This window comes from Euprymna scolopes, chromosome 33 (genome assembly GCF_053919585.1).
Source record: "Euprymna scolopes isolate OS-2025 chromosome 33, ASM5391958v1, whole genome shotgun sequence".
NCBI lineage: Eukaryota > Metazoa > Mollusca > Cephalopoda > Sepiida > Sepiolidae > Euprymna > Euprymna scolopes.
The window spans coordinates 4,974,761-4,992,461 of NC_136514.1; the positions used below are offsets into that span (position 1 = coordinate 4,974,761).

Genomic DNA, 17,701 nt, shown 5'->3' on the forward strand with positions numbered 1-17,701 from the left:
TATCACACAGTAGTAAGAGTAAGGTTTTAATAGTATTATATTATATTATTTTAATTATTATTAATTATTATTATTCGTTTATTATTTATTTATTTATTTATTTATATATAAAATTATATTACTTTTAATTTTATTATCTGGATTGTGTCAACATTTTGCTATTTTCCACTGGAGAACCACGAATTTGAATTTAACAGCTGCTATATTTTTTTGGATCTCCAAAACCGCTGCATGGTAAACAGCTGGTTTCCGTTTCCTATTCAACAATTTAAGTTAGGCTTTCTTTTTATTTTCACTTTTATAGTTAAATTCCCTTTTGCAATTTTGAATTTAATAGTGTTAAGTCGGCTTTTGCAAGTGCTAAGTCTGTTGAACCTTAGTATCCCTATTGGCACTGCATTTTTTATTTTATTATTATATTTGTAAATGAAATTCTCAAAGCTATATATAAAGATGGCCGACTTGTAACAATGTGGGGATGGAATTTCTTTTCCCCAAACACCAACTTAGTTTATCATGTACAAAATCAACTTTTTGTTGGTAACATAGAATGGAAACAACATCTGATGAGTTGGTGGGAATCAGGAAATTTTTATGAACACATAAAATCATAAAATTGCCACCCTATTAACGAAACGGCTGTAATAAAGAAATCCAAGATGAAATAAAAGTTACAAAAAATGAAAAATGTAAGTCTTTGAATTTCAACAAAGTTTTGTATTATATATATATATATATATATATATATATATATATATATAATCTTGGTCCCTTAAAGATGAGGACATGAATAGAATTTCTAGAACAGATCTGCAAATGGTGGGGTGGATGTGTGTTGTAAGTCTCAGGGATAGAAAGTCATCAGAAGAGTTGAGGAATTGATTACACATTCTTAACATAGTTGATGTTTTGTGCCAGAATGAGTCGGGGTGATATGAACATATCAAAAAGATGGATGATGCAAATCCTGTCGGCAGATGTAGGTCTATTGAGGTTGATGGGTTTGAAGGAGGGGTGTTGTATAATTGTCTATATAATGTGTCCATATATTTATGAGTATATATGAATGTGTCTATTTTCTGTTTGATGTGTGATATATTTTATTGTCTCTAAATTTTTGAATGTATATATATTTGAAGTGCATATATATATATATATATATATATATATATATATATATTTGAAGTGCATGTGTGTATATATATATATATATATATATATTTGAAGTGCATGTGTATATATGTATATATATATATATATATATATTGAAATATTTACAATCATATGTGATCATCTAGTGATGAGTGTATAAACAGGACATATGATAACATTTATGATAGTCTTTATAATAATATAACATTTATGATAGTCTTTATAATAATATAACATTTATGATAGTCTTTATAATAATATAACATTTATGGTAGTCTTTATAATAATAGGGGGACGGATACAGTTCTCTTTAGGGGGGGTATTAACATCGGCCCATAGGAAAACATACCTTATCCATCTGGGTTGATCTTGATTTGGCGGATTCTTGGAAAAGCTGCAAATGGGGATTCGTATGACCTGAAGTTTTGGTTATATTTACAGCAACTTTATTTACCGATGTTTCCCCAATGGATAGCTGCATGCTGGTCTTAGATTTTTACATCTTAACTATCAACATTTTCCTATACTCTACCCTACTCAGTCATTACAATCAGTGGGCCATCTCTCTCCCTCTCTCTCCCTCTCTCTCCCTCTCTCTCTCCCTCTCTCTCTCTCCCTCTCTCCCTCTCTCTTCCTCTCTCTCTCCCTCCCTCTCTCTCTCCCTCTCTCTCTCCCTCTCTCCCTCCCTCCCTCCCTCTCCCTCTCTCCCTCCCTCCCTCTCTCTCCCTCTCTCTCTCCCTCTCTCTCTCCCTCTCTCCCTCCCTCTCTCTCCCTCCCTCTCTCTCCCTCTCTCCCTCCCTCTCTCTCCCTCTCTCCCTCCCTCTCTCCCTCCCTCTCTCTCTCCCTCTCTCCCTCCCTCTCTCTCTCCCTCTCTCTCTCCCTCTCTCTCTCCCTCTCTCTCTCTCTCTCTCTCTGACTACCGACTATCTGCCAACTCTAATTTCTCAAAACACCATCTCTCTCTCTCTCCCTCTCTCTCTCTCCCCCTCTCTCTCCCCCTCTCTCTCTCCCTCTCTCTCTCCCCCTCTCTCTCTCCCTCTCTCTGACTACCGACTATCTGCCGACTCTAACTTCTACATGTCTCTCAAAACACCATCTTTGTATTTAAATGACGTCATCAACACATATCACCACACTTTTCTCTACCCTGCAACCTCTCTCCCACAGAAGAGACGTTGCGAGCCTATCCTTGTTTTATCGTTATTTCCATGGCAGGTGCTCGTCTGAACTCCAATCTCTGGTCCCCCCTCACCAATCTTTCACGAAAAACACCCGTCTAGCTGAATCCACTGTGAAAATTTTCCCCCACTCTTTATCTGTGCCTAAATCAAAACGTGGATTCCATGAACAAAGCTTCTTTCTTAGAACTGCACGCCTGTGGAACTCTGTTCCGTCTGCCTGCTTCCCACCGGACTACAACTTGGATGTGTTCAAGTCCAATGTTAACAAATTCCTAATGAACCGCCCCCTGAAGTAAACACTTCATCAAATCTCCACACTAACGTAATGTACTTGCAATAACCCTTATCCCTGAGTGACTTCCGGGCCTTGATAAGTGGTGATCACTGTGTAAAAAAAAAAAGAAAAAAAAAAAAAAACGACCATCTTCTGATCTTTGTCCTGAAGTTATACGTGTTTATTTTTAATTATCAAATTCCTTTTCCCCAAGTTAATAAAATCCTAGGAACAATTTTAATGTAAATATTTTCTTAACTTAAAATACTTTTGTCGCTTCAATAACATTGTTTTTGTATATGGAAATTTCTAATAAACTACACATTGAAAATCAGCCATGAGCTGGCTACACGGTATTTTCCGGGAGCCAATAACATAGCAGGGGTAAACCATGCAAGATATGGAGTCAGTTAATTAAAGATGATCTTAGAAAGTTGAGATTACTACCAGGCCTTGTATAGAACTGCGAGGCCTGGAGAAGTATCATCAGGCAAAAACCATCAAACCCATGCTAGCATGAAAACGGATGTTAAATGATGTGTGTGCGTGTGCGTGTGCGTGTGTGTGTGCGTGTGCGTGTGTGTGTGTGTGCATATACATATACTAGCAGGCTGCCCAGCATTGCCCGGTCGTAAAATACGCTTAAATGTGATATTTTGATTAATTCTGATTTTGTATTTATTATTATAATATATTGGACTCATAATGATTTAAAGTTTAAAAAAAAAAATGACTCGTGCGCCATTACCAAGTATCAAAACCAAAACGTTTAGCTTACAATTTACCTTTTCCTCTGAACTTAACGCCTTAATGAAAACATGTTTGCTTCAAGGCTAAAACTTAAAACATGAACCAATAGCTATTACATTATGCATGCATATTCGTAATGCCGCTGTTCAACCTTTATCTGGCAAATCCATTTTTTAAATTTTCACACTTTTGTACAGAATCTCCCTAGCTAAAACCCAAATATAATGTTTCACATGGGTTTGAATATCCTTTATATTAAGTTTCATGCCTGTAGATCAAAGACTGACAGAGGAGTTTGGTAGGCAAAATTTTTTATACAAATATATATATATATTTATATACGTTCATAAATCTATCTATATCTATAAAAATAAAAATTGTCTGTCTGTGTACATTTCCCTACCAAACTACTCTGTCAGTTTTCAGTCTACAGACTCGATATTTGATATAAGGGGTATCGAGATTTGATGAACTCTTTTTAATCGATTTTCGGCCAGAAATTTGGCTGCCAAGGGGTCAAAGTTCAACGACTTGACCTTTGAAAACTCTACCAAACTCCTCTGCCAATTTTGGGTTTAAACACTTGAAATTTTAGATGTTTGTTACTAGGACATAGATCAAATTTTTTAATTTGATTTGAGCTCAAAACAATACATGTTAAGGGGTCAAAATTGGGGTCAAAGTTTTTTAAAAAAATTTACCTCTGTGGTCTCTACCAAATTACTCAGCCAATTTTTGGTCTAAACATTTAGAATTTTACATAAAGTGTATTCAGACATTGGGCAAGCTTTTTAGTCGTTTTTTTTTGTTTTGTTTTTTTTTTTTGCCGAAAATTTGGCTGCCAAGGGGTCAAAGTTCAAAAGATTTTACCTTTGTGGTCTCTAGCAAACTATTCAGCCAATTTTGGGTCTAAACATTTGACATATTACATAAAGGATATTCAGACATGCAGCAAGCTTTTTAATCAGGTTTTAGGCGAAAATTTGGTTGCCAGGAGGTCAAAGTTGAAAGAGTTGACCTTTGCAAACTCTACCAAACTCCTCTGCTAATTTTTGGTCTGCATAAATATAATTACACGTAATAGTTAACTAAAGGTGATCATCCTATAAAAAAAGAACCCGAAAAAACTAATAGGGAATTAATTAAAATGTTTAAAATAATATGCAAAGTAGCTAGATCTTTTGCAGATAAATGCAATTCCACAATCCATATATAAGAAAGTTGTATTTTCTTTTTAAATAAATAGAAAAGAGGGTTTTTAATATGAAATCAAAATCAAAAAATATTTTTAGGTGTATGGATACTGACAACTTTTTTTCAGCTACATTTTTCATCTTTTTTTTTTTTTTTTTTTCATGCAAAAACTAATTAAAAAATATTAAGCTTATTTTGATATTGTTTTTTTTTAGGCATCTGTGGTCCAATAGGGATTCTGCTTATATGACTTAATTATTAGCAGAATATTTATGACATTCTTTCTTTTGTTTTGCGCTGATAAAGAGACGTAATAAAATGTTCATCTCAGAAACGATCGCACACCAAAACTTTGTGATGTCGAATTGTTTAGACTTGTATACTTAATGATCAATGTATAAAAATTTTGTATCTTTCTAAGTTCTTATGTATGTGACGCTCTGGTTTGGCCCAAATCCTAACTATAAAAGCTGATTTTCATTGGTATCTAGTGTACTTGATTGTTTTTACAATAATAAACATTTTTTTCTCCTCCAAAGGATACAACGCAAATATTGATCCTGGCCTTTCTTCTTTGTACGATGCTGTGGCGATGAATTATTATTTAACTCTGCTTCCTCCAGTTTTGATTCCAAGGTAAATGAAAAAATTCTTTGTTTTGACTATGCCTTTGCTTGCATGCGTATTGGATCCGGTTCGAGTCTAGGACTCTACAGGTCCTGGGTATGACTTTAAAAGATATCAAGTGGTGAGGCCGCTATTTAGAGGCTGTGGGGAATGTGAAATTGCCCCTTTTCTTACAATTGCTCTTAGGTCCACTTTGACCTAGAGTGGTAACACCTGCTAGGACATCTGGTGCTACCAAATCAGGCCGCCTGAAGATACTGGCTTCCTGACCAAAAATGCACCAAACATTGATGTTATGTTTTTTGTTTCTTTTTTTTTTTTAACTTTTTTTTTTACTTTCTTTTTTTTGTCTCTTTTTTACTTTCTTTTTTTTTGTTTCTTTTTTCTTTTTACTTTTTTTTTTTACTTTCTTTTTGTAGAACTCAATCATGCTCTGCAAAAAAAAAATTTTTTTTCTACAAAATAACCGAACCAAACTAAATGAATTTGAAGATATAAAGAACTTGAAAAATAAAAATCTTTCCACAATGACTGGTTCGCCGTTAAATAACCCGAAAAGAGTTGATACGCCATAAAACATATTTTTAATCGTAAACATCCGATAGCGAACAAAAATAACTTTTTAGATTTTTTTAAATGTTTGTAATGATTTTTTTTTTTGTTCAAATCAAGATAAATATCTTCTTTTTTTTTTTTTAATACTAAACTAATGAAAGCGACAATGTCTGCTGCCATTTCATTGGCTCAGTGTTTCGGCAACTTTCGGTGTTTTACGTAAACTGCCCAGCATGATCCTTATTCTTAATAAATACCCATTTTTAAGTTCATCGACTGAAACGTTATCTCTACTATTATATAAAAGGAACTTTGTGTGTGATTCTGTTCCTATGTACTCGGAAACAGGCCGATTTTTTTTTTTTTTTTAATATTTCACATGAGGGTCTTGCTGTGTCTGGGAGTGTTCTAACGTAGGGTTGTATCGGAATGCATCTGACCAGCATCAAAAATCGGTAATCGAAAACATCTGATTAGAGAAGGAAGTCTGATTTTGATCAAAGTTAACACTTTTCTACAACTTTATATAACAAATGCATTTATGAAGTTTTATAACCGCACAAGCAGAAAGGCCAAACCTATAAAATTAACTGTAGATTCTATTATAAGGCGGAGGGGTTCGTAATAAATATTTCTTTTTAGAGCACAATTAAACCATGATACTTGACTTTTGTACGTTTAACTTTTATTCAAGTGATTATATAAAAATAATTTCGATAAAATCAACAGTTAGTTCTTTGATAAGACAGAGGCGCGTTTGGAATGAGTGTTTCTGTTTAGCGCACGATTGAACTATGATACTTGCCTTTGCATTTTAAACTTTAAATGAAGTCATTATTTACAAAAATTTTATAAAATCAACAATAGGTTCTCTACAGTGCAATGTAGATTACAAAGTATTGTGGACAAGTCACCATGTGGAGGCAGGTGAAGTTTCCTCCCAGAACTGCGCGGGGGGGGGGGGCCTGACTAGAGCAGGCAATCAATCAATTTGATTAAAAAATGGGCGATTTCACTAATTTCGATGACAATATAAGTATAGAAGAGTGGAACAGTCGTTGATCGTCATTCAATCCTGGACAACGTCGGGTCTCCGTGCTAGTTTTATATAAATATTAAGGTGATCACACATATTACCTTATTCAAACCATTGCTTGTTGCTTACGTCATTACACATCACAGGAAGTTGACTGTTAGTCCATTTGGTAACCCCGCCCAATTACATTCCATGATTTAATGTTTGTTTCATTTTTCGCACTATTTGCTGATAAAAATTTTAACTTTTAAATATTATAAGAATATTTGAAAACTGTTTTTTATTCAAATAAATATGTTTATTTACGTTTATTTTTCAAATATTTATTCATTATTTCTGTGAAAATATGTCTGTAAATAAACATTTATTTGAAAAAAATATATATATGTGCAAAAAATTATAAAAGTAATTGAATATATTTATTTGGAAAAATATATGTGTGCAAAAATTTATAAAAGTAATTGAATATATTTATTTGAAAAAAATATATGTGCAAAAAATTATAAAAGTAATTGAATATATTTATTTGAAAAAAATATATGTGCGCAAAAATTTATAAAAGTAATCGATTATATTTATTTGAAAAAAATATATGTGCAAAAATTTATTAAAGTAATTAAATATACTCATTTGAAAAAAAAAACAGTTTACGGATATTCTTATTTCATCTATTTAAAGACAATATTGAAACCAACAAGAAATCGTGGAACGTAATATGTCGGGTTCGCCAAATTGACGAATACTGTCTATTTCCTATGACGTGTCATGACGTATACAGTAAGTGATAGCTCGACTAAGCTAATATGCGTGTTCGCCAATATTAGTGTAAGCGTGAACACTAGAGAAGCATAATTCTTTTCTACTTTTTTTTTTTTTTTCATTATTTGTGGCGAAGGATGTACACTCATGCCAAAATAAAACACATTTTAATCAAAGAAAGTTTATTACATTTTTTTTTTCTTTTAGGAATAAAAACTGTCAAGCTTTACAGCCAATAAGATTCTGTGGTTGCTTCTGGAACAGTCAGGTGAGTTTCAAACTTCAAGAATTCTTTGATCTTTCCAAAAGAAAACTTCTTACACTTGTTTCAAGAATCAATCATTCGATCTATATTATTCCTGATACTTATAATTGACCACCCTTCTAAAATTATGTCCGTGATATATTTGTCGATGATATAATAGACATCACGGAAAAGCGAGTGTGCACATATCTAAGACAATGGCAGAAACCTTAAAAACGACCTTCAATTTGTAGCGGGATGGGGTCATGAACGAATGATAACATTCAATGCTACTAAGACTAGGCTTCTTTCCTTTTAACAATTACAAGAAATTTTCTCAATGATCGATTGCCATAACAAATAACACTCTACCTGAGAGCTCATCATTCAAACTCCTCAACCTGACAAGCCTGCTACAAAGAAGGTGGGCTCCCTCTACCTTGCTAGAAAATTACTCCAACATGAGAGTATTGTTTACCACTAGTCTTTTAATCTTAACAGGCAACAGTTAATTCTAATAAAACTAAGCTGTTCTTCTTTAATAATTAAAATCCACCTCTCCAAACGCTGATATTCCTGACAAATTACACTCTACCTGAGAATTCTTCAAACTCCTCGGCTTAACATTCGCATGCGACATAAATTGGAATGAATATATTGAGGACGTTGCTAAGGCTTCTGCAAAGAAGGTGGGCTCCCTCTATCATGCTAGAAAATTACTTGCACTTGAGAATATCCTATATATCTATAAAGACATTATTCATCTGTGCATGGTTTATTGTTGGGTTGATGCACTTACCACTAGTCTTAGACAAGGTCTAAAAAAGAGTCTCCAATTTAGTAGGTCCCTCACTGTCTACCAAGTTATATCCCCTATCCCATCGCCGCAATGTTACATCCTTCTGCTTGTTTTAATAGCAAAATTCCACCCCTTCACTGTAGAATCGTCAGATGCTGAAAAGCTTTCTACTACAATAGTTTCTTTTCTGAAACTGCTTGCCTTTGGAATTCCCTCACTGCTCCTTGCTCCCCTGACTGTATATTAATTTACATAAACTTAATTTAAGTTAGTTTAAAAGGTAATGATACTATGATTGTCTTCAAACGGGAAAAAATTATGACGTTCAATAGTTAAACTACCACTGATAATTTTTGTATTTCATAAACTTACCTTGATTATTATCCATAGTGCTTGAAAAAATGTTTATAACAAGCGAAAATCCTCCACTCTCTGAGGCAGATGGCGGCATAATAAATGTAAGCAATGGATAGTTGCATTCTGGAAGTATCTGGCATCTACCCAGATACTGAACTAATGCGTACAAGCATTTACTTATGTCGTTATATTCATTTATTTATGACTGAACGAATTAGTTCAAACAGGTCACCAAGGGTTAAATGCCATGTAAACAAGCATTTCGCTGCACAAATCCCTACTTAGGATGCTCCTATAAATCTGGCTCCTTATTTTCTGTAGCTCCTTACGTCTTAGAGGTAGTGTGCCTTATTTAGAGTTGAATAAAAGTAAAGTTTTTTTGTTTTTTTTTTAAGTAAATGTGTATGTACACATCTTTTTTTTTCCTCATCTTTTTAATCTGATCTGTTTTGTTTTTTATCGTCTTGTTTATTTGGTTTTTTGTTTTTTTTTCTTTTTTGGGGGTTGTTTTTACTGCCAATATTTGCAGATCTATTTGAGTAATGAGACTTATAGTTTTGACCACATCCTCTTAGGAATGGCTTCTCAGTTTGCTGAACAAGACGATTTGTATATCAGCTATGATTTCAAAGGTAAGAAACGATGATGCCATCAAGTCTTTAAAACATTCCTTCCTTCCTTTCTTCCTTCTTTACCATGATCATCATCACTATCATCATCATCATCTTGTATGTCATCTATAATTTCGAAAGTAAGAAATGATTATTCTGTCAGTTATTTAAGGACAAGCCTGGGTGCCCGACGTTGCCCAGGTGTTTGGTGTGTTGAACAAAAAAAAAATAGTGATAGTAGGCAGGCAGGCTCGAACCCGTACTAGAGGAGGAGGAAAAGAGCGCGAAAAAAAAAAGAAAGAAATGTGACGTCTTTGCCGTTGCGTCCATCGCCACACCGGAAGTAGCGAAGGTTTAAATTAAGGCTAGTCAATTGAAAAGAGGGGATGGGATGACTTTCGAAAATATCAGCGAAAAAAGCGCCCCCCCCCCTGTAGAAAAGTGCCCAGTCGAAGGTGAAGGAATGAATGTTTTTAGCCAATTTTTCGATATTAGTCGTCCGAAGGATCGAGCTTCAAAATGATCTCATGAAAATTCGTTGCCTCTGTCGAAAGTTTTAGGCACACATATAAACATACATACATTTAAACAGACAGGTGAGATTTATATTATAATTATAGATATTATTTGCATTCGATCTTTTTGCGAACTGTTATCCTCATCTTCATAGTTGTTGTTTCACCACGTTTCGGCCACCCTATCCCCTGGCCTTCTTCAGGTGATTAACTGCGATGGGATAGGAATGCTGAGTCTTGTAATTTATCCTCAGTAATTACTGCCTTCCATAGTTGTTGTTGCCTCACCAAGTTTTGGCCAACTAAGTCTCTGGCCTGCTTTTGGGTTGGATTGAAACTGCTATCTTCAGACAATGCTCACTTGGAGGTATATAGACTCAAAGTAATTAAGTAAATGGAATGCGATATTTTGCAAAGGACGAGTTGGTTTTGGTTTAGCTTGTCTGTTTTTACAGAATATCAACATTGTTTCGAGTATGCATATACCACTTGAAAATGAATAATCAATTAGCTTGAATTATCTTCTTTTTTTTTTGCACATTATCAAGGCCAAGAGGCCACTCAAGGATAAGGGTTAAAAAGTGTACAGTAGAAATTGGACAATATAGAAAATGAATAATCAATTAGCTTGAATTATCTTCTTTTTTTTTTACAACATATTAACACTTTTGGGATTATACAATGCGTAAAATACAATTAGCATCGAATATTTTCTACACATCCCTAGAAAACAACCTTCATTTGGTAGTGGAATATGGGTTGTAAATAAATGGTAACGCTATGACTAAGCTTCTTTCTTAAAACCACTATGAAAAACCTTTTCGTGTACCAACTACCGCAACAAATAACACCCAATCTTAGAGCTCATCCTTCAAACTCCTCGGCTTAATATTTACAGACAGCATAAATTGGAAGAAATATGTGATGGTTAATTATGAAAGTTAAGAATCTAATAAAACATACTTTTCAAATAGGATTAACACTATAGAAGGCAATCAATATCAACAAAAAGAAATTAACATGTAAGCATGTTTTTCGTTCAACAAAGAGACAAGTTTGCTTTTATTTAAATTCTGGGATAGAAAAAGAGAAATACACATAATCACAACTTAATGTAATAACGAGAAGATCAAAGGGAAGTAACTCTTAGATACCTAAAATTCTTATGAAAAATAAGCATAAATCAAAAGGAGACAACTTTAAAAAGTATTAAAACATGATTTCAGCTAAAATCTATGAGATTGATAATTCCAAAAATCTGTCATTATTACTCTACCCTGGTTCCAGAAGACTGTAAGCATGGCCTTACCAACGGAGGCCTGCAACCTTGCTTTCATTGGGGGTCCTGAAAAAGAGCTTATATTACATTGACTTGGTTTTAGTCTCTGGATCATAGTGATACACTCACGTTTCATCCCGTGTAATCAGTTTTCTTTTTTAACTTTGACTCATTTTCTTGTCATATCTCTTTGAGCACTCGACAAGTCCACACTTCTGGAAAGGTGTCAGCAACCTGGGGATCCATTTGGAAGACACCTTATGGAAATTATCCTGAATTATAATTTCAACTGACCCTCTATAAATCTTCATCTGTTGGGTTATTTGGCGAAGAGTTACACATCAATCTTCCAAAATGGCAGTTCACACTTCTAGAAAGATGTTAGCTGCCTATCCATTGAAAGAAATCCATTGAGGTCATTGCAAAGACTTCTACAAAAAAAAGCTTGGCTCCCTCTACCTACCTAGAAAATTAAAAACACCTGACAGTATCTTATATATCTACAAACCAACCATTCGCGCATGCTTAGACAGAGTTCAAAAAGTTTAAAATCTAATAGGCCCCCACATTACTGGCTAAGTTCCTACCTCTGTCCCATCCTCGCCATGTTGCATTCTTGTGCTTATTTTACAAGTACTTTAATCGAATGTGCTCTGATGAACTCCTAGCACTTGTGCTCCCTCGATGTACATACTCCAGACTAACATTTTTTCACCGTTAATATTCATAGATGCATAAAGCATTCTGCTCTAATAGTTTCTTTACTCTGACTGTTAGACTTTGGAATTTCCTTGTTGCTTCCTGTTTCATTGACTCTACTAACCTGAAGAAGTGCAAATGTAATGTGAATAGACATCTTGCTGCTCAACTTCCCACATTCCCCACTTCTGTAGACATGATCCAAAATATGTCTTATTTAGGATGAAATGAATAAATTTTTAAAAATCTTGTAAATGAATTGTTTTATGGTGCATCAACCCTTTTGAGGTTTTATAACGCCTAACACGCAATCATCGTCAAACGGCTTCTTCAGATGTCGCAGAATATAGTCTATTGTGCTATTCGCCAACTCCAAGATCTCTTGTCTCTCCCTCCCTTGTTTAGTCTGGAAGTTAAAGATCGTACGTTTGCACGTCATCCTTTTGGTGGTTTACCTCTTATTCTGCATCGTTCTACCGTACCTTCTAGACAAAAAAGTTAAATGCACATTAACCGCCTAAATACTATGATGTATCAATATGGATTGGACTGCTTCCCTGGAGATTGCAACATGGTCGTCTTCAAGTCTAATGTCAACAAATGCTTCTTGAGCTGTCCTCTTAATGTAACGTGGCCGTTACACTCGAACCGTGTTTGTGACAGTTAAAACCTCCGACATCGTCGAAAAGGAACAAAAATAAATAAATCTAACTCGGCTTTTCTTTCTTTTTTAACACAAGTCGTTTATAATCGTTTTCTTTTCTTCCCATCTCGACGCAAGCTTAAAAGTCTTTCTCTGCAGGGCCACATGTTCATCTCAACTGGCCCGCATTTTTCTTTCTGCTCCACAACATGCCGGCCATAGACAACCATTTCTTGTCTTCAACTTTACACGTCCATATTTTTCAACCGTTTGTTTTTCTTCTGCCCACCACATGGTGTCTTTTCTTTTCCTTTTCTTGTCGTACAAGCTCACACGCACTTCCTAATTTGCATATGTACTTTTTTTGGCTACTGCTGCTAATATCCTCGCACGCTAGCTATCTTACAGCTGCTGCTGCTATTTTCCCATACACTCACATGCACTCTGTTACATTAAAAAGTCAAATTTTGTCCACTCTATTCATGTTTCATCCTCTCATAAGTGTTCATCTGTCAGCTGACAATCTCATAAACCTTTTATCCTCGAAGAACTTTTGGCCTGGATAGGTAGTGACTCATAATTTTTAAAAAAATGGCTTTGGTTCCTTTTCCTACTCTTCTGCATCTCTCTTCCTATCAATTCATCACACTTGATCAGTCCAACCAATGGTGAGCGTCCCAGCATAAAAACAACCAATCAAACAACCCTGCTACTATGATATATCTCTCTCTTTCCTACGTTTCTACAACTCTGATCAATCCATTACGATCGATCATTTCAGTCAACCTTGTTACAAACTCCTTTTTGCTTTGCAGACAAATATTTCGGAACTTTATATTATTCCCGACAAGACCGAATCGTGCAGACGATAATGAAAGGTCGAGATCTTGGACTACCAGATTATAATTTCGCTCGTGTCGCACTGGGAATGAAGAAAATAGAGAAATGGGAAGACATCAACCCAAAATTGTTCAAAAGTCATCCTCAGGTTTGAAATTTTATTTTCACATTGGGATAATATATATATATATATATATATATATATATATATATATATATTGTATTTTGTGTATAGAAAGTTGTTAGATGAGACAAGTCATTGGTACCTAATTATCGGGCTTGAAACCGACGGTATCAATGATTTGTCTCATGTATCAACTTTCTGTACACAAAATATAAATACGCTCTTATTTTCCGATTTTCCTTTTAATTGAGCACTCTGCTGGATTTCTTTTTCTAAAAAAAAAACTAATCATATATATATATATATATATATATATATATATATGATGAAAAGAATGGAAATAGTATTCCGACAAAATAGAGAAATAAAAAGGAACAAACCGTATTATGTGTTCATCAACGTTTCGTCTTTATTTCGAGACTTCCTCTGGATGAATGAGATTAAGAAACAAAAAATACCAGTACAAAATATTTGAAAATGTTTCACGTGCACAGTCTTTTTCCGTTTTTCTGAAATAGAACTGCATCACACTGTGCACGTGAAACATTTTCAAATATTTTGTACTGGTATTTTTTGTTTCTTAATCTCATTCATCCAGAGGAAGTCTCGAAATAAAGACGAAACGTTGATGAACACATAATACGGTTTGTTCTTTTTTATTTCTCTCTCATATATATATATATATATATATATATATATATATATATATATATATATATATATATATATATATATACACACACAAGGTGCCTTCAATAATTTCCAGACTTTTTCGTATGGGTACTAACAGATAAGTGGAAAGCACATACAGCACCTGGTCTTCCCAAATGGTCACCCAACTGGTACTGGCCTGGCTCAATATTGCTTAACTTTTGTGATTTGACAAGAACCAGTGTGTCAACATGATTGTGCCGTACATATATATATATACAAACCTGGGTGCCCGGTGTTGTCCGGGTGTTTGGAGGTATTAAAAAAAAAGTGGTAGTAGGCAGGCAGACTAGAACCCGCAACGCGAAGGCAGAAAAGAACGTGAAAGAAAATCTGACATCTTACCGCAACGCCATGACGCGACCGGAAGTGTAAAGCATTCAAATTAAATGTAGTCGATCAAAAAGATGACTTGCAGAATTGGCGTTGTTTTTAAATCTCCCACGAAGGTCGTTTTAAATGTAAGAGAAAACCAGCTCCCTCAAAAAACGGGGCACTCTAGCAGTATCCAAATAATTGTCTCAGTATGAAAGGTTTTACATTGACCAAGGACGAATTACCGAACATATATTACCCGGGCGAAGGCCGGGAGTTGGCGGTTGCGTTCGATTAGTTTCATTTTATTTATACAAAAAAGACAAACACTCGAAACGATGGCACAGAGGGAATTTTTTAAAACTCGATCAAAAAAGATAGAGACGATGTCTGTTTGCAAATCTGAGATGTTACGATCTAGGAAGTATAAGAAAACTTCTCCCGGAATCTAACCGACGTTAGAACCCCGACGAAAAAAAATGCCTTTCGTGGACAAACACACACGTTCATTTTGCTTTTTATATATTAAATATATATATTATTTTTTTGATTTTTGACCAAGATCAAGTGTAGTATCTGTTCTCAACATTAGCGTTATTTGACGTCGGAAGTGTTCATGTAATTATCTACTTTGAAAATGAAATGCTAAAAATATTTTTAAAACGTTTGAGACTGGGTGTATATACTGAATTTTTAATTATATTATTCTTTATTTACTTCATGGAGGGTAGCATGCTCTCGTTCCATCAGCCATGGCCGAATAGAAGTCCAAAGTAATTCGCAATTGTATTTTGATCGTCGCCCATACTGAGGATTGAACCTTCAACCTCCAGAAAAGTGTAACTTTACAGCTGAATTTATCCACTGTGACACGAGTCCTTGCAGACTTGGTAAAATTTAGTTATAAGTTACACTTTTCGGAAGGCTAAAAAATGACAGTAAAATATTATTTCAAATTATTAAAGACTTCTGTCCCGTCATGGCTGACAGAATGAGGCATGTTAGCTCCATGGATTAAATAAAAGATTACGTTCGAAATTCCGTGCAGATTCCCGAGTCCGGCAGAAAGATTCCCGAGTTTGACAAAAAGATTCTCGAGTTTGAGAAGATACACTTGAAGAAGGTCGGAGTATATTATGAAGTATTATTATTTTTCTTCTTCTTCAGAATTCTCGGCATCAAAATTCAATAGACATCTGGCAAAACTCACTTCTGCCAAAAAAGATGCCCTTCTCTGATGAACAGACTTTTAATAGAAACCTTCTGCCTTTCATGTGCATATTAGATGCCCTGGAGTCTCACTACCTCATGAGATCGCCAGCCTAAAAATAAACACAGCGGACATTTTTTTTTTCTATTCTCCTTACTTGACGCGAACACTGCTAGCTGTACAAAAAATTATGTCTTTACTCATTTTTACACATTGACCGAAACGTTGTGAGAATAACACTTAAGATGAGAACAGTAGTTTTTTTTTTTTTTTTTTTTACACAGTGATCACCACTTATCAAGGCCCGAAAGCCACTCAGGGATAAGGGTTATTGCAACTACATTATGTTAGTGAGAAGATTTGCTGAAGTGTTTACTTAAGGGGGCGGTTCATTAGGAATTTGTTAACATTGGACTTGAAGACCTCCAAGTTGTAGTCCGGTGGGAAGCAGGCAGACGGAACAGAGTTCCACAGGCGTGCAGTTCTAAGAAAGAAGCTTTGTTCATGGAATCTGCGTTTTGATTTAGGCACAGATATAGAGTGGGGGAAATTTTTCACAGTGGATTCAGCTAGACGGGTGTTTTTCGTGAAAGATTAGCGAGGGGGGACCAGAGATTGGAGTTCAGACGAGCATCTGCCATGGAAATAACGATAAAACAAGGACAGGCTCGCAACGTCTCTTCTGTGGGAGAGAGGTTGCAGGGTAGAGAAAAGGGCATCCCCCACTAAGCCACGAAGTCTATTTTGTACTCTGTCAAGGCAGGATAGGCTGTTTTTAGCAGCTCCTGCCCAGATATGGCAACAGTATTCCATCCTTGAAGTTCGGAATAATCCAAATAATAGGAATTATCAATCCTCATCTAAAAAATTCAGAAACGTTAATTAAGATTTACAAGTTTTAAGAATTGGCGTTAGAGCTTGTATGACAGGGAGATGCGTTGGAACATCCAAACTGTCTCTCGAATTGCTAGCATCCATATATGCCTCTTCTGAATCTGGCAGCATCGGGACCAAGGATTGTACTGATTGTGATTGGCTGTAAATGAAATAGTCTCTTAATAGAGCTATGCGTTTCCATACCTTTTTGTACAGGCATTTAAAGTTGTCATAGACTCTTGAAAAATCAGTATAATATCGTTATACATCTTATGAGATAACTGACCAAATGAAAAGCTACAGCAGGAATTGAAATACACCCTACTAAAGCCTGATTTTTACAGCTGATCAATTGCAAAAATAATACAATCTGAACGTGAGTACATTTAAGAAAGAAGATATGCAATAAAATTCTATTTTAAACTTGGAAAAAATGGCGCAAAAACATATGGAATGCTTCAGACTGTTTGTGAGCATCAGTCTTTAAGTGGTATAAAAGATTCAAGGAAAGCAGGGAGTTGTAAAAGATGATGAGAGGAGTAAGGTAGTCAGAACACCAAAATTGATTGGCCAAATAAAGAATTTCATGGATAAGGATACTCGTGTATCTATAGAGACAATAAGTATACAGTTTGGTGTCAGTGTGGGAACGGTGCGACAATTATTTGCAAGGAACTGAAGATGCTGAAGATTTGTGCAAAGTTTATCCAAAGGATGCTTCATCGTTGTCACAGACTATTTGACTAAGATGAGCATAAAAGACAGTTCCTCACCCTCCCTATACTCCAGATCTTGCTCCCTGTGACTTTTGGTTATTCCCTAAGCTCAAGGAAAAACCTTGGAGGCTGTCATTATGAGACAATTAAGGAAAGAGACTGTGATGAAGGTCATTGACACGCTCACACAAGAGGACTTCCACAGGGCCTTTCAGAAGTTGTTCGAACGGTACA

General features: G+C 35.1%; 1 protein-coding gene across 1 annotated transcript in view; it reads left to right on the plus strand.

Annotated features, from left to right (window-relative positions):
- Positions 1–17,701, plus strand: part of LOC145258114 (dual oxidase-like) — a 175,801-nt gene that overhangs the window by 41,064 nt on the left and 117,036 nt on the right. Inside the window, exons 8-11 of the mRNA XM_080115859.1 lie at positions 5,091–5,187; positions 7,736–7,796; positions 9,458–9,560; positions 13,491–13,663. Coding sequence (XP_079971985.1) covers positions 5,091–5,187; positions 7,736–7,796; positions 9,458–9,560; positions 13,491–13,663 — 434 coding nt within the window. The remainder of the gene's footprint in view (positions 1–5,090; positions 5,188–7,735; positions 7,797–9,457; positions 9,561–13,490; positions 13,664–17,701) is intronic.